Source organism: Gracilinanus agilis, chromosome 1 (assembly GCF_016433145.1).
Source record: "Gracilinanus agilis isolate LMUSP501 chromosome 1, AgileGrace, whole genome shotgun sequence".
In the NCBI taxonomy this organism is placed as follows: Eukaryota; Metazoa; Chordata; class Mammalia; order Didelphimorphia; family Didelphidae; genus Gracilinanus; species Gracilinanus agilis.
Window position 1 is genome coordinate 524,233,521 of NC_058130.1, and position 26,463 is coordinate 524,259,983.

At 40.4% G+C, this 26,463-nt stretch overlaps 1 protein-coding gene across 1 annotated transcript in view; it reads left to right on the forward strand.

The window, feature by feature from the left end:
* The window catches only part of PRKDC (protein kinase, DNA-activated, catalytic subunit), a 176,941-nt gene extending 154,781 nt beyond the window's left edge, over positions 1-22,160 (forward strand). Inside the window, exons 78-87 of the mRNA XM_044682793.1 lie at positions 211-415; positions 6,230-6,297; positions 10,845-11,065; positions 11,534-11,626; positions 14,974-15,063; positions 18,198-18,269; positions 18,355-18,556; positions 18,777-18,965; positions 19,581-19,720; positions 20,807-22,160. Of these exons, the coding sequence (XP_044538728.1) occupies positions 211-415; positions 6,230-6,297; positions 10,845-11,065; positions 11,534-11,626; positions 14,974-15,063; positions 18,198-18,269; positions 18,355-18,556; positions 18,777-18,965; positions 19,581-19,720; positions 20,807-21,011 (1,485 nt within the window). The 3' untranslated portion in view covers positions 21,012-22,160. The remainder of the gene's footprint in view (positions 1-210; positions 416-6,229; positions 6,298-10,844; positions 11,066-11,533; positions 11,627-14,973; positions 15,064-18,197; positions 18,270-18,354; positions 18,557-18,776; positions 18,966-19,580; positions 19,721-20,806) is intronic.
* The last annotated feature ends 4,303 nt before the right edge of the window (positions 22,161-26,463 follow it).

Here is a 26,463-nt window from a genome sequence, read left to right on the forward strand (position 1 = left end):
AATACTAGCAGTTAGAGGGAGGGGATCAGAAAAAAACCCCTCATGGAGTGGAATAAACTTTTAATTTTGAAGGAAACTAGAGATTCTAAGAGGTGGAAAGTGATGAGAGATAATCATAAGAATGTTATTGTACCAAAAATGTATAGTACAGTTAACTATCTGTGGCATTTTTCCAACCATGCACTGAACATTAATTTAAATTATTTTCAGACCTATGGAAAAGAGTTTGACAAACACTTTGGAAAAAGAGGTTCAAAGCTACTAACTATGAAATACAGTGACTTCAACAACATTGCTGTCTGTTTATTGAATAAAATGAAGGAGGAATCAAAACCACCTGGGAATCTTAAAGAGTGCTCACCCTGGATGAGCAACTTCAAAGTAGAATTCTTGAGGAATGAACTAGAGGTTCCTGGTAGGTTAACTTGTTTGTTTTCTAGATACTAGGCACATATATTAATTCCCTACATCTATTAAGATCTTAAATGTCTGTTGAAGTGAACTGAGTTAAGATCTCTTGCCTGAATAGAAATTATTTTAAGTTTGTTTTTTGTTGTTTTAAAGTTCTGAATTTAAGTATCATTTCCAAATATTTGAGTAAGAGAATTGTAGATGAAACTGCAAAATCCTACTATGTAAAACTTACTTTTCTTTAAGAAAAAAATTTAGTGCATAACCTTCAAAGCTATACTATCTGTCTTTGATTCCTCCTGGTCTATCTTTTGTTCCTATTTTTCTTTTTTCCTTCTTCCCTTCACTTTTCTTTCTTTCCTTCATCCTTCTGCATCTCCTCCCTTCCTTCCTTCCATCCTTAATTAAAGTTAACTTATTTTATTCAAATATGCATTGGGACTATAACACAATCTATGTAACCCTGTAATGATAGCAGTAGACAATCTAAAGTTTGGCTAAATGGTGATTCTACTTGCAGGCCATTTTTGAACATGGCATGGATTTTGTGAGTTTTAAAATTAATATCCAATATTCTAAGTATTATATTTAATAAAATTTATTAATAATAACTAAAGTGAAAAAGCTGGCTAACTCAGCCTGGCCACAAGAGAACAAGAGGGAGAAGTTACAGAACTTATAAACAAACAACATAAGCATGCACGTAAAGGAAAGGAAAAGGATGCTGGGTAATACAGAAAGGAATTCTGGGGAACATAGTTCAAAGGTACAAAATTCTAATTAATACATGTCCCCATGATCCTTTAGGAGACCAGTCTCCCCAATGGATCATGGAAACATAATCAACTTAAAAATTGCATAATTTGTGGATAAAAGGAAAATAAAAGAGAAAAAGAACAAAACCAATGATTGCTACATTGACAAAAAGCCAATTTGGGGGCAGTCCTCTTTGGCATAAAAGTATACATTAAAAACAAATGCAGGGGGCAGCTGGGTAGCTCAGTGGATTGAGAGCCAAGCCTAGAGACAGGAGGTCCTAGGTTCAAATCAGGCCTCAGACACTTCCCAGCTGTGTGACCCTGGGCAAGTCACTTGACCCCCATTGCCTACCCTTACCACTCTTCCACCTATAAGTCAATACACAGAAGTTAAGGGATTAAAATAAAAAAAAATGCATTCAAGCCCCCCCCCCCCCATAGTTCAATTTAGCACATCCCATAGTTCACTCTGGATCTTCTGGTGTAGCGTGTGATCTCTGTAGTCATCTTCATGGCACCTTCTCCAAACAGTTTGCCTTCTAGATTCTGGGAGGTAGTCTCTTGTTCTAAGTTAGAGTCAAATTCAAATCAGAGTTCACAACAATAACATAGTCCTTCCCTCTGAGGAGGTTAATAACAAACACAGGTATCACTCAGGGATGCATGGCTGAGTTATGAGGTATATGAATCAATTTGTATTAGACATCCAAAATATCAAATAATCCAAACAAAAGAGAAAAAATAACTTGTGGTTAAAATATAAAAAAAATCAAAGTCTTGTCTAAAAAAATCTGAGTAAAGGAAAAATAAACTTATAATAGGTCCTTGAATCAGGGCCCAATTAAAGTGATTTATGTAATTATGCACTTGCCCAATCAGTAGCCAGGATTACAGAAAGTTTGCCGCACTATGAAAGAGAAAAGGGAGATTATGAGAGCCAAGATGACAGCCAAAGTGAAGTGCTTAGATAGAATGTGGTCCAGGGAAGTCCAGCCTCTGACACATGTCAAAAACAGCCGCAACCTCAAACTCCAAACAAATTCAAGTCCTCTTGTCTTGGCTCAAAATCTCATCAACCCCACTGGGATTTGGTCTCTTTGACCTTTGTACTCATTTGGCACTTTTCAGGTTAGCTTTGTGCTTCTTCAGCACTGTGCAATGGCTCTTTTTGTTCCCTTCTCCTGGAATAAGACAGATTCATTAAGCAAAGTACCATAATTTTTTAAACAATCAATGGCATTGTTTCTATAGTCTAAAGCTTTTGGGGTATGTAGTGACATTAGGGTAAATGTATTTTAAAATTACCCTAGTGCAAAATCAAAAAAAAAAAATTTTTTTAATACTGATATGGGCATTGTGCAGAGATGGCAGGGACCCTGTATCCCTAAACTCAGACAGGCTGTGAACAGGGGAATTCCCTTCCCCCTTCCTGCCCTTGTGACTCCTGAGGCAAAGACCATTGTCCTTGGAATTCCTTTAAGTTGAGATAGACAAAGAGATACACCTCCTCGATAACATCAAGTTATATCTCAGACCACCCATCTGTCCCCTAAACTATGAGGGTCACCCCCTATTTCTCCAGGCAGACCCCAATCAGATGACCAAACCCCCCCCCCACTGAATACCTGAGAGCTTACCACTCTAGAATCACATCCTCATCATGACAGCTTCATGTCCCCACAATTGTAAAAGTATATAATCCCCAGGATTGAGGGATTCAGCGGGAGCCTCCCATGGCTGCTCCACTCATGCTGTGTTGCTGGCCATTAATCCTATCTTACTAAGAAATCTTTCTTTTTACGGTTAAGCTAAGTTTGGAGTCCTCTCATTCTTGAGAATGGTTTCCTTCCTGAACCCAGGGGTTCACCAATTTGCACCCCTATAACAATACTAGTAATATGTGCTTCAAGTCCAAAAAAAAGGAGAGAAAAAATAAAACTCAAATATCATATTGCCCATGCAAGAAGAAAAACAATAATAAAAAATGTTTTAAAAATCAAAAATATATAACTTACAAATAGTGACATACTGTGTCATCCAGAGAGAGGTAGAATACAAAGGTTTCTCACCCAAAAATGAGATCCATTTACTTTTTAACTTGGCGGTGATCTACAGTGTGAGTGCAAATGATTTTCATAATAAAACAGTAATACAGTAGATAATGCATATTCAAAGGAAATAACAAAATTCCCAAAATTCTCAATAGCCCAGTTAATGACAATAGCAAACAAACCCATTATTATTAGGATTGAACTCATGGATACTTGTCACAAATTCTACAGATGTAACAAATCTTTCAACCTTGGCAAAAATATTTTTAACAAAGTCTATTACTGGCATTATTTCAAAATTTGGCAGAAGAGCCTAGAAAAAAACACAAACCTTTTCACTGTTGATGAAAACCTTTTGGGGTCTATAACATCACCAAGAAATCTAGATTGTTCTGATGGAAGCAGGTTGAACTGAAGAGTTAAAATATCATACATGCAGAAGCTACTTTTGGCTTCCTGCTTTAAATAAAAAAGTTTTTGGCAAGAACTTCTATTTTGTTCTCTATCTTTTAATTCATATATAAAGAAAAAATATCATTCCAGAAGCTACTAGATATCTAAAAATCATTTCTGAAGACCCCCTTAAAATTACAATTTAAATTAAGTAATTCAATTCTCCAAAAGTTGTATAGAATTGTAACCAGTTTTGATGGAGTTCATCAATCATATATGTGACAATTAATAATAGCTAAAAGGCACAAAAGACCATATAGGCAACATGTGATCTCAGTGGATCAGGTGACAACGGCAGTATGCCTATGGTTTTGCTACTGCAGAGGTTTTTTGATGGCAATTATGGGCATGTACATAGGGGAAGGTACAAATAAAAAATCAATATAACAATATATCTAATATATCTAATAGAATATATCTAATATCTAATATATCTAATACCTAATAGTAGCTTAAAATAATTCAGTGTAACAGAAAGATGTTGATTAGATTAATACAGATAAACTTTAAAAAAATTTAAGCCTTAAAGCAATCAGAAATATACAATAATTGTGACAGGGACATAGGCAGTGAAGTCAAAAATCCTTTTTTCCAATTCCTGTAGACTTCTTCACTGTTAAGGAGGGGAACAAATTGAAAATGGTTAGCAAGCAATAAAACAATGGAGTCTGAAAAGGTTTAAAATTCACCTCCAAGTCTCAGTAAGTTTCCTCCCCCTCCCTCAGTATTTTCATCCATTTGCATTTCTTTTGCCACAGCTCTGAAGTTCCTTATAGAAGCATTGGGCAGAATTTCCATTCTGCATGTTAAGAGTATTTAAGATTTTCAAAATTTTGTCAAAATATTTCAGTTTTGGTCTGTAATTTAAGCAGCATAACTTGCTGCATATTCTTCAGAAATAAACAAAATGGGAAATATGCAATGTATATTCAAGCTGCCAGTAAAAAAATCAAACAGAACCAATATGTGCCTGCTAGCTCTAAGAGCTCCAGAACTTCTAACATGCTTTGCAACAGCATTTTTCCTCAAAAGAAACACTGAATGGATTTTATTTACAGAGTAAACAAAAAAGGGCAAAATTTAGTAGTAGAACAATAGTGTATTTGCATATGAAGGACTGGCTTTTAAAAACCTTAAAACTCCGACTTCTAATCTACAGATTTGGTCTCTCTCTTCCCTCCTAATGCAAAAAAAACCCAAACAAACAAACTTCTGTCTGGAGTCTTAATCTGGAGCTCAGAGTCTGCTCTTTTTTAAAAAATCTGCTTGAAAACTAGAAGGGATTAGAGATGAATAGTGCAGTTTTTTTCTGTTCTACACTGTGTTCCCCCTGCTGAAAATGGCTAGGACAGGCTGGAAAACCAATGTGGAGTGGGGAAAGGGATTGGGGGTAGAAGGATTTTTATATGTCACCCTCTGTGGAAAAAAAAGCCGCTCAGAATTGCATGCTCTGGTCTTGGGCTGTCACAGGCTGTAGGCTGCACAGGGACTACCTAGACAGTGTCTGGTCAAAGCTGGGAGACAGCTGGGCCAGGAGAGTTTAGGAACAGCAGCTACAGTGGGAGGATGCTCCGGAATCTCACAAGTGCAGAAAGACCTAGTCACTGGGCTCTCATGGTGGGTGGAGACACCAGGCAAACTTACAAACTTTACTGAAAATCTATCTTAAAAAATATTTGAGAATTCTATTTCTTTGTGGTAAACCATAATGTGAGTTTTAAAATCAATATTCAATATTCTAAGTATGATATTTAATAAAGTTTACTAATAATAACTAAAGTAGAAAAGCTAGCTAACTCAGTCTGGTTATGAGAGAAGAGAATGAGAGGGAGGAATTAAAGAACAATTAAATAAATTAAATAAAAAAGGAATTAAATAAACAATGTAAGCATGCACGTAAAGGAAAGGAAAAGGATGCTGGGTAATACAGAAAGGAATTCTGGGGAACATAGTTCAAATGTACAAAATTTCTAATTAATACAATTTTTAATATTAGATTTATTTAGAATCCATGTCACAGAAAGTTATAATGAAAGAGAATTTCTATCTGGCCAATTACCATTCTTTTTAGGCAATCAGGAAGCATTTATTAAGTGTCTCCGATTTTCCAAAAACTGTGTTAGGTGCTAGGGATACAAATACAAAAAAAAAAAAAACAATCTGTTCTCAAATGGATATAAGAAAACATCTCAGAGGTTTCACTTACTTTTGTCATTAGGGAGTAGTTATTCAACAATCAGTAAAATTCAGGATTAACTGATGACTTAACTACCTTGACAGACTTTAATAGTTTGATGCCCTTTTGTCAAAAGAACAGCATCTCACGCAATTGCAATTTGATTTATATTTTGGGATGTTGTATATTGAATACAGGCAATAAATAAACTGAATTCCAAAAGCTAACATTGATTATTTTTTTCCTCTTAAGAGAAGATGAATTCCTATTTTCTGTATGAACTTTTCAGACTTTTACACATATAGCATTAATACCATATTAGATCTCCATTTTTGAAACAGGAATTTGTTTTAAATAATCCATTTTTGCTCTTTTTTAAGGTCAGTATGATGGTAAAGGGAAGCCATTACCAGAATATCATGCAAAAATCACTGGATTTGATGAAAGGGTAAGATGGCACAAATTATCTTATTTTTCTCTTATTAAGATTTTTGCTATATCAGATCCTCCTGGATGGAAAACTGATATATGCTTATAGTTTTTAAAGAACTTTAAAATACTTTATTTAGTATTTACAAGATGTTATATGTTATCTTATTTGATTCTAAACCATCCTGTGAGGTAGGTGAGATTATTATTGCCATTGTACAGATGAGGAAACTGAGACTGGGGGAGATTAAGTGACTTGCCCAGAGTCACACAGCCAGTAAGTATCTGAGGCAGAATCTGGATTCAGATTTTCCTGACTCCCAGCCCAACACTGTCTACTCTGTCACCTTCATCCCCACAACTATATTAGGTTATCAAGGTGTAGGTAGTAGTATCCTCATTTTATAAGTGAATACTTAGATGGGTTAAAAACTGGTTTATTAATATTTTTATCCTCACCACGAAGAACAATGTTTTTCACATAGTAGGGGCCTAATAAATGTTTATTGGATTGTATTGAAAGTAATTTATCCAAGAGTACACAGCTAGCAATTAGTCAACAAACATTTATTAAGCACCAGCTTTTTGCCAGGCACTTCTAGGCAATAAGATAGAACAACAAGAGTAAAACTTCCCCTTCCCTAAAGATGCTGGCAGTGTGCCGGGAGAGTTACAGAGTCATCAGCTGTGGCAGGAAGGAAAGAGGAGGGCAGAGTGGGAAAGGCTTGTGAGAGAGGGGACTATGTGAGCATCCTCTTTCTCTAACTGGCCCCCTACATCTAGTGCATCCTGATGTGGGGGAAGTGGGGGGCTAAACAAGTGTAGAAAAGGAGTTAAAATGAGTCCCTCACTACAGTGGAGAAAGAGGGTAGTCCGTTAGATGTGTCAACTGACTATAGGGAACTGACTAACAGAAAAACCACAAGTAAAAACACTTAGCTGAGGATAACATAACAGAATAAAACCAATAATAACCAGGGAAAGTAACACAGTGGGTACAATGTGTTAACTAAATATCTGGGAAAGGACTTACACAGGCAAGATAGTACTATCTAAACTGTTTAATGATAAATAGGGATGGGAAGTGAAGGGAAGCAGGAGGAACTATCACTTGGGTCTAGAGATTAACTGTCAGGGAATTGGAGGGATGGAGATGGCTACTCTGTCACTAAACAAAAGCAGACAGCCTGGGCAAGAGCTGACTGGTCAGTGTTAATGGTATCTCACAAAGCTGTCCTTTGGCTGTTATCTAGATGTCTCAGCTTGTCCCAAGAACAAAGGTTAAGCAGCAAGATAATCCAATTTTAGGAAGTCAGGGAGATGGGAGTTTCTGTGGGTGTCCACCAACACAGAAATCCTTTCTCAACCTGCACCTTCATGGTCTTGAAAGGAGATCTTGTATTCAATTTCCAAGGCACAGCTCCAAAGCACTGAGATACCCAAAACACCACACACAGGCTCACTCCAGACAGTTGAGTACCCAGCTCACAACTACAAATGCAAAGTCTTTGTGTAAAAGTGCTTCCTCTGCCAGCATTCCAGGTTTGGAATTTTCAGCTCCTGCCAGCTTTGCCTGGCAAAGTCTGCTCTTTAATGACTGAGTCCTAATCTGCATTTTCCCTACAACAATCCCAAACACAGTCCTCCTCCCCAAATCTGACCCTCCCTGCCCTCCTGCTTTAGTTTCTGTGGATGATCCTCCCAGGCATTTTCTCATTCATGCTGCACACCCAGGCACTGATCATCACTCTCTTGGACACATCTCCTCATCTCGCCTTAATGTGTGGACCACTGCAAGCACCCCGCTCATTATTATAATCTCAATTATAAATTCAATAATTATAATGACTTGGGGGCAGCTGGGTAGCTCAGTGGATTGGGAGTTAGGCCTAGAGACAGGAGGTCCTGGGTTCAAATCTGGCCTCAGACGCTTCCCAGCTGTGTGACCCTGGGCAAGTCACTTGACCCCCATTGCCCACCCTTATCACTCTTCCACCTAGGAGCCAATTCACAGAAGTTAAGGGCTTTACAAAAAAATAAATAATTATAATGACTTTATACCTGTTTTTGTGTCTCCTTCACATAGATGTTAACCTAATTTTGTAATGCCTCTCTTTTTTGCTAGTTCTTTCCTCAGAAATCTTCCAAGATTGCTTATTGGATACAAATAAAATATCCATCTTTTACCATTACTTTTAAGGCTCTTACTGATCTGGCTTTGCACTCTACTTCTCCCTTTACATTATGCCTGTCCAGTCTTCTGGGGAAACTCTTATGGGTAGCTTAAATATTACTAGGTTTAGAGAAAGGGGAGAAGAAGGACTGACTGGACAGGGATAACAGACTGGACTAACAAACTGGGGAAATACAAACCCCACCAAAGAATAAGGAATAGGAGATTATGGATTGGCAGTTGATACCAACTGCCACCACAGATCCACCTAGCCTGGAAGTCTGTGAAACTCACAAGTGAGTAGAATGGGACCAGAGTTATAAAGACAGGTTTAATAGATAAACTTTGGTTTGAAGGAAGGGAAAGGGATGTCTATTCAAACAACCTATGGGCAAGTCTCTGGATTAGGGAAGGAACCTTATCTACACTGAGCTATAGGCTATATCAAGGCACAGCTGGACTATCAGGGATGGAAGTGGGATCCTCCCTGCTGAGTCCATCCAAATCCAGCAATGATACAGCTCTCCCAGGTCCTCAGCCAGTAATCCTTGAGATGGGTAAGGTTAGGGAGTTAAACCAGCCTGAGATGACCAGCAGCCCAGGTTAGATTTGACATACTCGACCTAACTTCCCACAGGCAGATATTTTTCCTTCAGGATACAAACTTCACTTCCCCTGAGGTCTCCCACTGAGTCAGTTGGTCAGCAGCAACTTGTACTCAGCCAACATGGAATCCATCCTAGGAGAAAGAGCCACTTCCTGCTTCCCCATTCCATTTAGAATTCTCCAGCCTTGCTTGATAAGCCTCCTAATACCTAATCTTAAACATTACACCCTACTTTATTAATTTATCTACAACACCAGTCTCTATGCCTTTGCTCATGCTATCTCCTATACTTTCAATAGATTATTACCAGCTGCTACTCCCAAGGTGCTACAACCAGTTCCATGGGTTAAAATCCTTCCTTTTGAGATTCATTGGAGGTGGTGCTTCCTGCATAAAGGCAAACATGACCATTCTAGAAATATTCTCTCACCTAGGATTCTTCTTATCAACTTTGCACATCGCATATTTTATCTTGTATTGTAGTTATTCATATGAATTTCTTATTCTCCATTGGATTGCAAACTTCCTGAGGACAGATTCCACCTTCTTGTCATCTTTGTGCCTATAGTGTTTCGCTTTACTTGGTATCCACTCAGTAATTCTTACTGAATTGAATTGTTAGAAGTATGACTTAGAACCAGAGTCTTTAGACTCCTTTATGAAATATGGGCAAAGAAACTCAGTGTTTTTTTTAAAAGTGACTTAATTATTTAAGATCCTCACATTTGTAAGTGAATGATGATTATTTGTGAACAAGGGAAAACTTTCTATTGGCCCCTAGTCACCGACAAGAAGACAGCGTTGCCAGCAAAGGCTGTCTTGTTAACCGATAAGAAGGGTAAATTGGTGGTAGTGAAATTTTGCTGATCCCAAACCCTATGTGATCTTCCCATCTTTCTTGTGTTCTTGAAAAACCCGACTCTACAAAGCCCAACATGTCTAGCCTGTGTAAATGGAATTAACTCTAGCCCATTCATAGTCAAACTCTACTCACCCTAGGCATAGAAATGATGTCATCCTCACCTCCCTTAGTGGGGAGGAGAAATGGGTTACCCACACATGACATTAAGTAACAAATCAAGAACAAGGGACTGCCCTTTGGGCAGTCCAAATCAGTGTAGAAGCTGCCATTTGTCTGCTTGAATTAGAGGTGGACCCACAGGAAGTGATGAAAGACACTATCTCTTTAAGTATGTGAGTTACTTCCTGTTGAGAAGTTCCCACTTTGAACTTGGCGCTGAGGGATCTCTGAGGAGACCTCAGGCAGCTTCCACTCTGTATTGTCACGTGGGTAAGTTAGGCTGACTTCCTTGGCCTACCTAGGCTGCTTCCAAACCCTGCCTTAACTAGGCACTAGCCTATCTGGTTGCTAGGCCTTGTGGCTTGTAGCCTCATTTATTTAGCCTCTTAACCTCTCTCCGTCCAGGCCTCTGTAGGCCTGGACTAGCCTCTCCCTTTCTCTATTTCCCTACCTTTTACCTTCCTAATTGTAAATAAATTACCTTAAACCCGGTCCTGACTTGAGTCTAATTTAATTACGTAATCAATCTGAATTGTTGATTCCTGGTGGCCACACTTTAAATATATATCTATAAAATACCTAAAATCTCCCTCTTACAAGCCTAATTGCCAGGCTGAATGAGTTTAAGATTGCACTGAAGAATACCAAGAAATATGCCTGAGGATTCTTATTATTGATGGTGACCTGATTATCTGGGCTTTATGGTGACCCAGTTTGTACTCACTCTTTGAAACTCCATCTAAAACATTTTAATATTTTCCTAAGGTAAAAGTAATGACATCCATCAGAAAGCCAAAACGTATTATCATCCGAGGTAATGATGAGAGAGAATATCCTTTCCTTGTGAAGGGAGGAGAGGATCTGCGACAGGATCAGCGCATCGAGCAACTGTTTGAGGTCATGAATATCATCTTGTCACAAGATGCTGCCTGTAGCCAAAGGAACATGCGGTTAAAAACTTACCATGTTATCCCCATGACCACCAGGTAGGAATTCCATGAGGTCTGTAAGTCTGAAACATAACCAGTTTTGAAATGTTTAAAAAGAAAAAAAAGAAATCCTTTAGTGAAGAAATCTGACTGATGAGTTAAGTCATGTTCTTGGATGGGTTGGCCACCTGACTTCTCAGTGTTCTAAACATGACAAGAAAACGGAAGGATGCTGGTCTGCTTGAAAAAAGCAATGACTTTGATGTTTGTCTCAGAAAAGGCAGGTAACCAGTTCACGTGAATTTCCGTCTTACTTAGATGCATCAGATTTATTTGTCTAGACTCTAGATTAAAGAATTTTTAGCACAACCCCTTTGGATTGTTTCTACCCCTAATAGGCTTACAAACCATTAAATGGGAACATGGTCTGAAGGAAAAAAATAAAAACTAAATATATGTATAGATGTATTGACTTGTTGCTTTTGAAATTGGAGTTTTCAGCCATACCTTGAATTTTTATTTCAGAGTAGGATTGATTGAATGGATAGAAAACACCTGTACATTAAAGGAACTTCTTTTAAATAATATGTCTCAAGAGGAGAAAGCTGCTTATGAAAGGTAATAAAAGGTTTTATTTGCCCTGGTGAATTTGGGGCATAAATTTTTAAGTTTATGTGAAAACTTAAAGTTTAATTTGTCTTAAGGTACTGGATTTTTTCATAAGTTAATTTTACAAATTTCTTTGTTAATCTGACCCATTATAAATTGAGATGTTTCCATTAAAAAAAAAAAAAAGCCTGCCTTCTCTTCCTCAATTTCTGTGATATTTTAACAAGGTACTTTCCTTAAGCCAAAAAATTCAAATGAAAAAATTGATGATCATCCATTGTTCTTTTCCCCTTCTTTAAGAGATAACACCCTTATAAATGCAAAACTTTCATTCAAGCAAAAGAAATACAGAGGAGTGTATTCATGTTTCATATGACCTCGTGGAGGTTTTGTATTTGTTTCAGGATGTTCAGATTGACTGGGATCAGTTAAGGCAGAGAAAAGGAAGAATCACAACTAAATTCTTTATTTAGCACTTAGCAAAGAATAATTGTTTGTTCTTCAGGCCATAAGAGGTAAAAAGGAGCATTTCTAAAAATGCCCTATAAAGGTCCTAAAAGAATTTAGGGAAAAATCACTAATTCCTTTCATCTCTGGTGTTACATATTGGTCATTGGAGCCAATGAACCATGGCATAAGTCAAAGACTTAAGTTCTGAAATGAAATCCTGAACATTTGACCCTCTGGGTGTAAGCCATGTGACTTAGATCTTTCTATGAAGCAGAAGAACAATATTAACAGAGTTCTCAATATAATTTTCTTGGCCTCTTTTACAAATTTGAAGTTCATGTAAAGGATTTAAGTTGATAAGATAGAATTTAAATATCTGAAGAAATGAGACATAGAGAGAGTAATTTCTCTAAGAGATGGAAAAATGTGAATAAAAGCATGAGGAAGTAAAGAAGTATTGGCAGGTTTTTTGTTTTGTTTTTTCAAAGAATAATGATGCAACCTCTTTTTCCAAAGGGTTTATGAAGATGATAAACCTTAAAAGGAAGTGTTTGTGAGAATTTATAATGTGGGAGAATAAGAGTTTTGAAGCAGTGATATTGTATATGCTGGGTAAAAGGGAGAAAGATTGGAGGCAAGAAGACCAGTTCAGTATGCTGCAGCAACACAGCTGTGAAAAATTAAGGGTTTGGACATTCTTTTGAAAGCAAAGGACAAGTGCAAATGCTGTTTTGACGGAATTAAAAGGCCTTAGTGACTATTATGTACAAGAGAGGAGCAAAAAATTACACCGAGGATTTGAACCTGGGTGATTTCCCAGTTTCTAGAAATAGCAAGATCATTCTTTTCTGTGAATATTAATAAAAATAAGGGCTTGATTATCATCCATCAGGAATGATTCAAGTAAGAGCAGGTAGACTATGATGAAGCTTTTACTTCTGGGTAATATAAATTATTAACCAAGATTACATTATTAAAGGAGGACAATCAGTGTTTCTCTTCAAACTATAGTTGTTAAATAACTGAGTTTCTTCTCCTAGAAGAGAAAAACTCAGACTCTAGAGGTGTTGAAAAGTAGATCTCCGTAAAGCCAAGAATTCTGAGATCATCTGACTGACATGCTGGCTCATAGACATTAGTTAGTCAACAACTTGCCTCTATACTTCCATTCATAAAATGGAATCATAGTATCGAGCTGCAAAGGGCAGCTGTAGACATTCATAGAAATGAAAGTGCTTTCCACATATATTAAAGCTGTCTTTCTTCTGCCTGTTTTAAAAAAGAGACCTTCAGTCTGTAGTTATAGTCTTACTAGTTTTACAACCTACAGATTTTTTTCAGTCTTTGTTGGAACAAGCAGAAAGGAGACTTCGATCAAAAGGTCTACTTAGAAACTGACTTAGGAATGAGTCATAGGAAATATACCATAAATGCATCAAATGAGATTATATTTGTAAAGCGCTTAGCACAGGACCTGGCACCTAATAAATGCTTAATTAATGCTTGTTCGTAAGTTAATACATTTTACATTTGTAGAAAAAATGATTAATTTTTATAGCAGCACCCAAAATTGGCTGAGCTTATACAATTTTATATTTTTCCCAGCAAGCCAAGCATTTTACAGGTTCTCACAAATAACAGTAAGGATACATTTTACATTTCAATTGTCAAGCAGAAATTTTTATTTTAAAATAATTAAATCTTATTTTAATTTGGGCTTTGTTATGTACCTGTTGGTACTATAAATGAGGAAGAAAAGAGTTTAGGAATGTTTTAAACAGAATAAAAAAATAGACTAAACTGACCTCTCTCCACCCCCAAATGCTTATAAGTATTTTTAAAATTTCAGTATGGAGGAGCATGATACTATAGTTCTGGATACCAGGGAGGGGGATGCTGGTGAGCTTGAGAGTTCTAAGCTGCAGTGAGCTGTGATGATGAGGTGTCTCAGTTAAGATCAGCAGGAATGTGCTGAGCTCCCAGGAGTGAGGGGTCACCAGCTGGCCCAAAGGGGCAAACCAACCTAGTTTGGAAAAATCTATAGGTCTGTGAGTAGCCTCTCAGCACTTGCATCCTGATAGAGAAATCCAGTCTTTCTTTTAAAATGGCAATATGATCCTTCTGCATCCACTGAAAAGGTGAGCATATGGTCAAATATTATATTCTAACAGGATAGTTTGCTCTATGGACATTTTAAAGTTAGAATGGTTAAATCATCCCCAAGCTATTTAATTGTCTTGCTAGTTAGATAAAATATTTATTCAGCACTTTTTCTGTGCCAACACACTGTGCTAAGTGCTGGGAATACAAATCAAGGCAGTCTTTGACCTCAGGGAGCTTATATTCTAATGGGAGAAGATAAATCCATCAAAGGGAGCTGAAAGCTGGGCAGTTTTCTTGTCCTGGGAAGAGGGTATGTCTGTGGGGGCTACATCTTCAAATGGGTCCTAAAAGGGACTTGCCAGAGAAGGAAGCTGTAGATGGGGAGGTATTACCTCTGAGGAGAATGTGAAGAAGCAGTCAGGAGAGGCACGGGCTGAGGGAGAGATGATAACATTGTACTAAACTCCAATACAATGCTATTATATTAAATTTGTATTAAGAAGGGAATTATTATATCTGTTTTTCTTTTTTATTACTCTTTGTAGGTTTACATAGCAGAGAGAGTTAGTTTCTTTAAAGGTTTTTGAGAGAAAAGGACAATGTATGTTAAATTTTATATCCAGCATCCAAAATAAGAGGGTGAAGTTTTATAAGATAATATATTAAAAGCTTTTTTTCACTCTTCTATTGAGAATGACACCAAATTATGTATTAAATTGTTTTGCTGGGAAGTTGGCATTCTAAAATCATATGACTCTAAAAAGTAACTAATTTTTCAATCCTGTTTTTAACTTCTATGTTAGTGGACCCAGAGCCCCACAATCGGAATATATTAGCTGGCTGACAAAAATGACTGGAAAACAAGATGTTAGTGCTTACATGTTAATGTACAAGTAAGTGTGATCCTTCCTTTTTTTTTAAATTAAAAACATATAGCACTGTGGTAGGCATTGGAGAGACAAAGATAAAAATGAGACATTTCCTTACCTCAAGAAGTTTCCATTCTATCAGGGGAAGATGTGTGTGCCCACCCCCAATACATTTGTCATTCATATTTGTACAAAATCGATGCAAGGTAATTCTGGGGGAGAGTATCATAGAAGGTTTCAGGATGAAGGAACCGAATCTTGAAGGAAATAAGGGAGTACCCGAGATGAAGCAAGGAGAGGGCACATTGCCCGCAGAGATAGCAGCCCATGGAAGGTGCAGATACGGGAGCGGGCTTGTCATGCCAGGGACGCCCGGCTGGACCATGCACTAGGGAAAGGGAGGCACGTATATAGAGGAGGGCCAGCAGGACAACCTGCGACCAGGTGGTGGAGGGGTTCAAAGGCGAAATCGATGACTTCCTATTTGATACTAGAGGCACGAGGAGACTGTTGGAGTAGACTGAGAAGGGGAGTGACAGGGTCCGTCTGTGCTTTAGGAAAGTCCCATCGACAGTTCTGCAGTACGGATGGACTTTGGGGAGAGAGCCCTGCTGCAGAAGCCCAGAGGAGAGGAGATGGGGGTGGAGAGAAGAGCAAGTGTGGGAGAGCTGTGCGGCTGTAAAAATCAGATTTGGCCACTGACTGAACATAGGGAGAGTGAGGAGGCAAGGAAGTCTGCACACTTAGGAGACACAGATTTAATCCACTGTTGAATACTGGGGATGGAAATGTCCAGGAAGCACCTGGAACCTGGAGTTCAGGAGAAAAACTAAGGTTAGATTTATAGATTTAAGAGTTATCTGGGGGACTTCTGCTGCCTTGGTGGCTCTTGCTAAGGGAGGACTTCTGCCTTGTACTTCTGGATTGGAGATTGATTCTTTGACGGTAAGACTCTTGTTGAAGAGACCACCATGACTCCTGATTAGAGATGGAGACCTGAGGGAGCCTTTGTTGGAGTTGAGCTGGATTTCTTTGGGCTGGCAATTATAGGGTATTTAGCTAGGCAATATTTTCTACCTCCTTCCTACATTTCCCTCTTTACTATCTCTACTTTGCTGTAATAAAGCAACTAAAGCTACTAACAAAACAAACAAAAAAAGAATTATCTGGGGGACAGCTAGGTGGCTCAATGGGCCAATCTGGACCAGAGCCAAGACCAGAGCCAGGAGGTCCTGGGTCCAAATCTGGCCTCAGATTCTTCCTAGCTGTGTGACCCTGGGCAAGTCACTTAACCCCCATTGCCCAGCTCTTAACCAACACATAGGATTGATTCTAAGATGGAAGGTAACGGTTAACAAAAAGAGGCAGCTGTATAGAAATGTTAGTTGAACCTAAAGAAATGGATGGGATCCTCAAATGAGAGAATATGGAAAGGAAAGAGAAGAGGGCCCAGGGCAGAGAGGAGAGGGCCCCACAGTTTGAGGCAGGACAGTCTTGATGATCCAGCAGGGGAGACCAAGGGGCAGTCAGATGAGGAGGAAAAGAACCCAGAGAGGGATGGCACAAAGACCCGGGAGGAGAGAGGAGACCTCGTGTCGAGGGCGTAGAAAGAGCTTTCACTGCAATGATGGTAGCAGCTCCATTCCAAAGGCTTGGGAAGCGAGAGCCGGGCACCATGCTGTCTGCCTCCTTGGCCAGGGTGGGAAGGCCCTTTGGGAGTCGCTTGTCACTGCTATTAACGGTGCTTCTTCCTGTTTCCAGGGACACTGTGAAGTGTACTCTATTAGCCTGTTTTTAATGAATGAAATTGGGTTCTGAATAGTGTGTTTTGATACCCAGATTTCTAAATTACTGTTTTACATTTTTTCTTTACTATGTAACTTTTAGGGGTAATATTATTGTTTTCATACTTTTCTAAATGTACTAATATTCATCAATCCATGTTCAATGAGCACCGTGGCATAGTGGATAGAAAGCTGGTCTCGGCCCCCTGGGGTGCCCCATGACCCACGCTGGGTGAGAGTCCCTGGGCAGGCGGTTCATGGCGCCTGTGATTGAGGCCATTCTTGAGGAATGCAGGAAAAGTGCACGTGTGAATGGAGAGAGGAGCCAGTGTGCTCCCAGGAGTGACGCCTCTGCCCGAGCAGCGCCTTCTCAGCTAGAGGCCCTGCTCGCGACTACGGCCACAGAAAAGGAGGCTCCCAATGGGGTGTCCTCTGAAGTAGGTCACAGGATGCGTCCTATTTGTGGAATAATGCGTTAAAGTTAAAGTTCTGCTTTAACTAGAGTTAAAAGAACTAGAGTTCTTTTTTTCTCTTCATTGGGTGGATGTGGTTTTTACCTGAATAATCCAAACTCTTTCATGGTATTTTTTGTTGTTGTTGACACCCTGACCTTCCGTCTTAGATTCAATACTGTGTTTTGGTTTCAGTGCATAGGAGTGGTAAGGGCTAGGCAATGGTAGTGAAATGACTTACCTAGGGTCACACAGCTAAGCATTGGCTGAGGGGGTCAAATTTGAACCTAGGACCTCTTGTCTCCAAGCCTGGCTCCTTATCTGCCAAGCCACCCAGCTGTCCCCTCTTGAGTGGTGTTTCGAGACAGCAAGATGGCTCAGGGGATAGAGTGTCAGCGAGTTCAAGCCTGGCCTCAGACACAGACTGGCTATGTGATATGACCCTGGACATGTCACTTCACTCTGTTTCCCTCCGTTTCCTCATCTGCAAAATAAGCTGCAGAAGGAAATGGCAAACTACCCCTGTATCTTTGTCAAGAGAAGCCTGGATGGGGTCGCAAAGAGTCGGACACAACTGAAAAATGATCGCACCTCAGGCGGCACTGTGGCTAGAACTCTGACCCTGATTCCGTCTGGTGTCAGACACTTACTTGCTGTGCGACTCCCGGCAAGCCACTCGTCTGCCTCCCATCCCTCCATCCCTCCCCTGTAAAATGGAGATGGTCACGGCGCGCCTTCTGGGGCGGCTGTGAGGATCCGCTGAGCCCTATCTCTCCACGGTAGTAAGAGGTCTCGCCAGCCGCAGTAAGAGGTCTCGGAGATGTGTCCAGCCACTAGGGAAGGGATGACTAGAACCCAGTCCTTGGGAGCCACCACTCTAAAACTGGAGTTTCACTAAGGACTGTGTTTGCTCCAATCCTAGGCGAGCCAATCGCACAGAAGCCGTCACCTCGCACAGAAACCGAGAGAGCAGAGTCCCCGCAGATTTACTGAGGTGAGTAACTGCCAGGGCCGTGGGGGGGAGCCCGGCCTGGCGCCCCTGCGCGGCTCCCTGAGCGTGCCTCCTCCCCCTCTCGCAGGCGCGCCTTCGTGAGGATGAGCACCACCCCCGAGGCCTTCCTGGCACTGCGGGCCCACTTCGCCAGTTCCCATGCCTTGCTGTGCGTCAGCCACTGGCTCCTGGGCATCGGAGACCGGCACCTGTCCAACTTCATGATCCACCTGGAGACAGGCGGCATGGTGGGGATTGACTTCGGCCACGCGTTTGGCTCGGCCACACAGGTATGCAGCCGTGGGATGCGTCGCTGGGCACCCACGTCCCTGTCCATCTCGGCCGTGGGGTGGTCCTGCCGCCTCTCACCTTAAAGGCAGGCTGCGTGTTCTCCTCGGCCCTGCAGATGAATAACGGTGAAACGCGGCCGTGGTAAAGGACGGCCAGCCCCTTCCAGTTTGAGATTTTTAGGGAGTATTTTTAAATGTTCTGCGTGGCTTTTTCCTTTAGTTTCTACCAGTCCCCGAGTTGATGCCTTTTCGACTGACTCGCCAATTTATTAATCTGATGCTACCAATGAAAGAAACTGGTCTGCTCTACAGTGTCATGGTCCACGCCCTGAGAGCTTTTCGCTCAGATCCGGGCCTTCTCCTCAGCACCATGGATGTATTTGTAAAAGAACCTTCTTTAGATTGGAAGGTAGGTTTGGCTCTTGGTATGGATGCCCTCCTCCATATCCTCACCGAAGTCTAACCCGAGACACGTCAGCTTATAGCTTCAAGAAAGCTTTTGTATATTTTTTTTGTTTTGTATAGTTCTATTAGAAACTAATATTTAAATTGGGGTAGATGATGCATGTCAGGCTCATCTTGCCTGAGAAATGGCTATTTCAAGACCTAAGCAAAACCAGAAAGTAAAAATAGTTGTTCCCTGTTGGTTAAGGTAGAGGAAAGAAAAGCTCAGTGGAGGTTGACACAGTTGAGTTATGGTTGGAAATATAGTTCTTTTGGTGTTCTTTTCATGCCATAATGTCTGAAAGTTGGGAATATTTAACAATGAGCTTACTTGAATCACATATTTATTTTTATTATTTAGTACCATGTTTCCTATCCTCTCCACCATCCCTCAGAATTTCTTTGTAACTCATAAAGAATTAAAGATAGTGAAACCTCTTCATGGATCATTATTAAAAAATAACCTCAGTCTATTCCAACTCATTAAATGTGTAAATGTGCATTTTTAACATTCCTTCATTACTATGGCCATAATTACATAATTGATAAGTAGAAGAAAAACAATGTTGTTCTCTCCTAGAACTTTGAACAAAAGATGTTGAAAAAAGGAGGATCTTGGACCAGAGAAGTAAACATGACTGAAATAAACTGGTATCCTTTACAGAAAATAAAGTATGCTAAGAGAAAGTTAGCAGGAGCCAATCCCGCAATTATTACCTGGTAAGGTGTTTCTTATTCAGATGAGACTAGTAATTTTGTGTTAATGACCAAAATTGCCCTTATGATAAAGAAAATAAGCTATTTCTAGAAGGTTAGCATGACATTTCTAACTAGGTATGGGAAAGAGTATGGAGAGAGGGAAGAGTCATTTGCCCATCCAAGAGAATATTTTATTTGTACACTACAAAATTTTTTTTTTCTTCTAGCTCTTTTAGAGTGAAGTTAAGGAAGCTTTGATAGTTATACCAAATAAAAGTGGAAAATAGAAAGTGTTGACTCCTGTCACATCTTTTTTTTTTTTTTTTTTTTAACTCCCGTCACATCTTAACAACTGATGCTTATCCTTATTGTTACTAGGTTTTCATTTAGAAATGCTGGTTTAGGGGCAGCCGGGTAGCTCAGTGGATTGAGAGCCAGGCCTAGAGACGGGACGTCCTAGGTTCAAATCTTGCCTCAGACACTTCCCAGCTGTGTGACCCTGGGCAAGTCACTTGACCCCCATTGCCTACCCTTACCACTCTTCCACCAAGGAACTAATACACAGAAGTTAAGGGTTTAAAAATATTTTTTAAAAAATGCTGGTTTATTCTCAGTCTGAAGAAGAACTCTTCCTAAGAATCAGAGCCTTCCAAAAATGGATTGCTTGAGGCTCCCATGATTATAAGTTAGATGATGCCTTATTAGTGATATTGTAGAAAAGATTACTACATCCATCAGGAGGTTCTTCTGGATGATCTAAAAGGCCCTCTTAATGCTAAGAAGGCTCTTCCTGAAATTTCAAGCAAGTATTAGTGTCTGGAATGTCTATTCACTTCCTTAACAGGAAGGAGAAAGTTTTTCTTAGGAATTGAAAGCAAAATGGCCAAAGACAAGCTTGATGGAACTCTGGAGTTCTTGCTTAAGGAGATGATCTTTAAAATGCTTTCTACTTCTAAAACTCCTATGATCTTGTAGAATTGGGTTGTGATTTGGGCTTGCTGAATTTATTACAAGTGGTGAAATGAAGAGATTGGCATAGCACAGCTAGGAATACAGCCACAGACAGAAACAATTATATGGTTTAAAATAATGTGATTTTTATTTCAGTGATGAATTACGCCTGGGCCATGAGAAGTCAGCTGCCTTTGAGTGTTATGTATCTGTAGCTCGAGGAAGCAAAGATCACAACATTCGTGCTCAAGAACCAGAGGATGGACTTTCAGAAGAAATTCAAGTAAAGTGTCTTATGGACCAGGCTACAGATCCTAATGTGCTTGGTAGGACTTGGATAGGATGGGAGCCCTGGATGTAAATATGGAGAGAACAGAAAGGTATATAAGAAGAATTAACTGACCTTTTAGAAGTAATTATAGGCCCATATTCCTGAAACAATGAAGAAAAGAAACCTAGTTTGGACTTCATTTTGTGGAATTGAAAATATCATGATTACAACCAATGCCATTGTAAGAGTAAGAATAAGATTTTTAGCAGGAGAAAAAATATAGACCCACACCAAGACCAAAGACAAGATGATTATTATTGTTGTTGTTGTTGTTATTATTATAGGTTTTTTTAAATTTAAGCATGTTCCAGAAGCATCAAGCTAGATTACCACATAATATCCATAGTGATTTTATTCACTATTATCTTGGGAAGTTTCTGGATGAACCAATAACTAATGAGGCTGAAATTCTCATAAATTATTCAAACTGTTCCTAGAAATGGGAGGTAATGGCCTGCCTGTAGCAAGACTCCAAAAAAAAAACCCAAAAGTATACATTATTTTCTGTTTGTAATTCCTATCCTTTACTGTTTCTTTATAAATAAAAGAATAGTAGACCTATACTAATGCCCTATTTTGGATCCATTTTATAGGGGGGTCCCCCTTTTCCCAGTTCTGGCAGATTTACTTAATAGAAAAAAAATCTTTAAGAAAAATTTGGCCTTTATGACCAATTTCTGCTATTCTAATCCATAAAGGAGAAAAGATAAAAGTGCCTTGAGTTAAACATACACATTTACATTCCTCTCTTATCCTCAGCACAAAAGATAACTTCAGTGAACCCAAGTATGCTGACAAGCAATACCAAAGTATAAAGCGTCTTGTTTGTGGAATATTAAAAATGACTCCACATTTGAAGAAATTCCATACTTCAAAACAAACTCAAAACCACAAGCATTTTAGATCAATGAAGAACTCCTTTAGAATTAATAAGATAAGATTGTGTAATTAAAAATCACTTCTTTGCTTAGCACTGAAGTCTTAGCAGTTCCTCTTAACATGTCCTCAGGCCAGTGATGCTTTTTCTGGTGATTAATTTTTTGGAATCATCCTTAGGGACTTTGGTGTGAAATGAGATTGGGCTTAAATGATGATAGGTGTAAGAAGAGATAGATAAGACTGCTGGGCCTTGAGAGTCGGGAAGACTCCTCTTCCTAAGTTCATTTTTGGACTCAAGACCCTTACTAGCTGTGTGACCCTAGGTAAGTCACTTAACCCTGTTTGCCTCAGTTTCCTCATCTGTAAGAAAAGTTGGAGAAGGAAATGGCAAAGCATTCTGCTTTCTCTGCCAAGAAAACTTCAAAAGGGTCACAAAGAATTGGACACAACTGAAACAACTGAATAAAATAATAGACATAACCTTTCCAGCAAGTATGAAATTCTGACGTCTAGAGTTAGAAATGAAATTGAGGGCTCGTTAAAAGGACAATGAATAACACAGGTTGCTGTTTTTTAAGTAGTTTCAACAGAATAAATTCATCTTCTCTTGTAACTCATCAAGTCACTATTCAATTCGAGTATAGCCAGATGGATCCTATTCTGGCACTGAAACATTTCTATTTTATGAAGAGTGTTCTCAACAAGTGACATTCAGCCAAAAGATTTTGTCTTTTCAGGAAAAATAAGTGAGATCATGTATGTGAAAATCTATTATGTATATATAATCCCGTGTCTACTCTTTGTTGCAAGATGGAGACAATCAGCCCAGAATTCGGCTATCAATTTTTGATCTGGACTGTTCAAAAAATATTCCATTTTTTTAGCTATTAATTAAATTGTAATTTTGATTCCCGCCCCATATGTGCAAATGGAACTGCATATACCCAGTCCTGATTTTAAATGTTTGTTTCCTGATAATGTGGAATGGGTTTGGTTTGTCTGCATTATGTGAAATCACTGAACTTGTGGCCTACTTTTTACATTTTCTATCAATAAAAGAGATGTCGCTTCAAGTTTACTATAGAGAAATGTCTGCTATCAAAGCTTTCTGCTTGAAAATTACAACATAACTAAGTGTGTCAAAAAAATCCCTGAGCTGAAGCTTACCTTGTGTTCAAAATACAAATACAAAACTTAGTCAAGATGGTGAATTACCATTTACGGGCGACTTGTCTGAGAATGCTGACCTGTCCCTGAAGAGCAAAACTTAGATGCTTATGGTTCTTGCCAAGCAAGATTATTTGATTTTTTAAAAATATTTTGACATTTAAAGTGGAACTCCGCTCAGTGATGGGAACTCCTGAAAGCCAATCCCAGACTGATGGCGGCCTGCGGTCAGCATCCACCCAGATGGGGATTTCTTAGCCCTCGGATGTCCGTCTTTATTCCACGGATCCCATGTTGTAGAGCCAGCCCGAGGGATTGTGCCCGAGATGACATGAAAGTGGACTCCTAAGCCCCGGGTGCCCACAGTTCCCGACCCCAGGCCACGGGTACTCAGAGACAGGACTAGAGGTTCCCCTACCCCTCAAGACAGGAAGGAGGGGCAAACTGCTGCCAGGAAGCGGCAGGTCTGGGACTCTGGGGATATTGGGAGTGCCCGCTTCTGCTCATGTGATAAGGGGCAACATCCTGGTTTTATGCGACTTCTTCAGCTGTATGACCCTGAGCAAGTCACCTAAACCCTGATGTCCACAGCCCTGACTGCTCTTTTACCTCAGAATGAATACTGAGGATCAATTCTAAGACCAAAAGTAAGGGCTTTAAAAATACCTTCAGTATTTGCTTTCAGTTCATTTAGAAATGAATTTTGTTGTGCTGCGGTGTCATAATTCATCCCATAGGAGGCATTTCATAAATGCTTATTAAATTAAATCACACATACGGAACATTAAATACCCCCAGTGAATTTATTTTTGGGATTTCTAGGGGCATTTTCTTTAAGATAGAGGATTATTTCACATAGAGTTTTGAGTAAGGCGTCAAAATCATTTGGTAAACGATAAAAATTACCTGAATTTGACCCGCTTGCTCCAAGCATCCCGAAATGGTTTGTTATACGTATTTCACTGTCAGGCCCAGTAACTGGGGCTTCCTGGTTAGAAGTTTGAACGCTCATCCCTGGCGGAGATCAGACTGAACGCAGACACCGGCATCCCTTAATAGCTGCAATTGAGGGAGCAGCCCAGAATGATCCATTGGCATCCTGGGGGTTAGGAGGAAGGGCGGTGAGCCAGGACCCGCAGGGCTTCTCATCCAGAGAGAAGAGATCTCAGGGGAGGCCTAGGCGGCCCTAGCTTTGGTTCAGCCAGCCCCGAGGGCTCTACAGAGGCTGAAAAGATGCTTCCCTGCTTGCCCTGGGGCTCTTCAGTGTAGGAGACGGAAAACAATTCTAAAGCAATTCTGAGGAGAGCTGGCTCAGGCTGGTCCAGAACCCCATAAAGGAAGGAACAGGAATGTGCCAAGTGAAAAGTCTAGGCTGAGACTCTTTCCAAGAATCCTGCCTTGAGGCTTGAAGGAAATGGAGAATTGGGTTGGTCCAAAGGAGGTTCTGAGGACTGAACATAAATAATAGACATAAATAGAAGTAACCATTAATAACACTCTTGGACGAGGAATCGTGTGGCAACAGGAAGTAGAGATCAGTGGGAACACAGCCAGGGATGAGAAGATTGGTCGGGAGGCAACTACCGCGAGAGTTCAAGCGAGCGGATGAGGAGGAGTGGGGGGGAGGGGGGAGCCGGTCCGAATAAAATAGTTATTCACACTGGGGGGGGGCGCCGGAGTCTGATATGAGGAGGGGAAAGACGAGGGAATCCTGAAGGAGGAGGAGACGGAGACATCGCCAAGGGCAAAGGCTAAGGGAATATCTGGTTCCAAGGCTCCAGGCTCTGAACTGCAGAATGCCTCTTAATAGGTCCCAGTCTGTTTCTTCATCTGTAAAATGGAGGAGTGGAATCTATGGCCTCTTAAGGCCCGTTCAGGCTGCAAATCCGTGATCCTTTAAGTTTTGAGAGGTTTCTTTCATGCTATTTATTCTGAACTTAAACACCCAAGGGGGGGGGGGGGGGAGAGGAAAGATTTCCATAAACCCGGCAGAACACAAAGAGACTGAAACATCAGCTCTCCCTTCTACCAAAGGATCCTGGTGCCAGGGGCAGTTTCCTATGGCAAAATGGCTAAACTACCTTGTGGCTTTCTGAATGTCCTGCAACACAGCTCCGGCTGGGGTCCGGAGACTGGCGCCAGTGACAGAATGGTTGCACGCCTTGCCCTCCTCAGATCCATCTCTGTATGTTAAGCAAGAGAAGAGAGACTCAGAGGTTTGGAAGGAAGCAGACATCCAGAACTGTTTGGTAAGAAACTTGTAGAGTGTTTATATACTTTTATTTTCTAAAGCAAATGGTATAGAAAGGAGATAATTCACAGGGAGCTGGTCGTCTCGCTCTCCCTGGGGATCTAGGGGTACCCCTGAAGGGCTAGGCGGCTTTTTCCGTTGATAGATTTTCTCGTAATTTCGATGTCAAATACAGTTAAAGAGTCCCCCTTGCTGCACTGATCTTGTTGCGAGTAAGTCCTCTACCTTCTCCAAACCAGTAAACGTGGCCCAGCTTTTACAGAGGGATGTTCCCTACAGAGACATAACAAAAGCCCGAGCACCACTCTCCCTCTTTTGTTACCTCTCAAAGCACTTGTCCCCACTTGCCAAGTTCAGTTCTAAATCCAGCAGAGAATTATTTCCCTTTGTAGAACCCGGCCTCATGGTTCCAAGGGCAGTCTCCCGAATGGATCCCTCTGCTCTAGCGCCGCAGCACCGGGCTTGTGCCCGCAAACCCCGCCATGGGGGCTGTCTCCCTAACATGGTGGCTCTCCTGACCTTCCAGACCTTAGAAGCCGCCAAATGTTTCTTTCCCATAATCTTTCAGCTGCGGCAGGAGAGAGGAGACAGAACAGGGACAGAAGCAAATGGAAGGCTTCGTGCCACCCTGGCATGGGGGGAGTGGGACGGGCAGGGCTTCTAAGCATCAGCCTGGCCGTGTCCTCACAATTCCGTGTCTGCCGCCCTGTTTTCTCTGGAAGGCACCAGCAGTGCCTCCCTACATCTTAGAGCAGGGAAAGGGGAGAAGCTGCTTCCAAAGGAGCCCAGGGTGCTAAGCGGCCAACGAGGTGTGTGTCCAGAGCCAGGCTGGCTAGGACATTGTGCCCCCCCATCGCATTCTCAGAGGATGGGGCTCCCCAGGGTCACTGCCTCATTACACACCAATGGCAGGAACCTTGTGATTTTCTGTAGTTGAGAGCTCTATAGATCTCATCCACCTTGCACGTGAGTGACATTCAGCCCATTAATTTGTGAGACCACCACTGTCTTACAGGTACTAGTATGATAGTTCATGTTTAACAACCATCTTTGGAAAAAAGGCCCAAGATACATTTATGTATTTATTTGTAATGTTTTAGCTTTATTTTATTTTAATAACACTGAGACACTTTTAAGTTAAATCAACATTTAACATTTTTTCCATAGCTTTCTTGAGTCTAGATG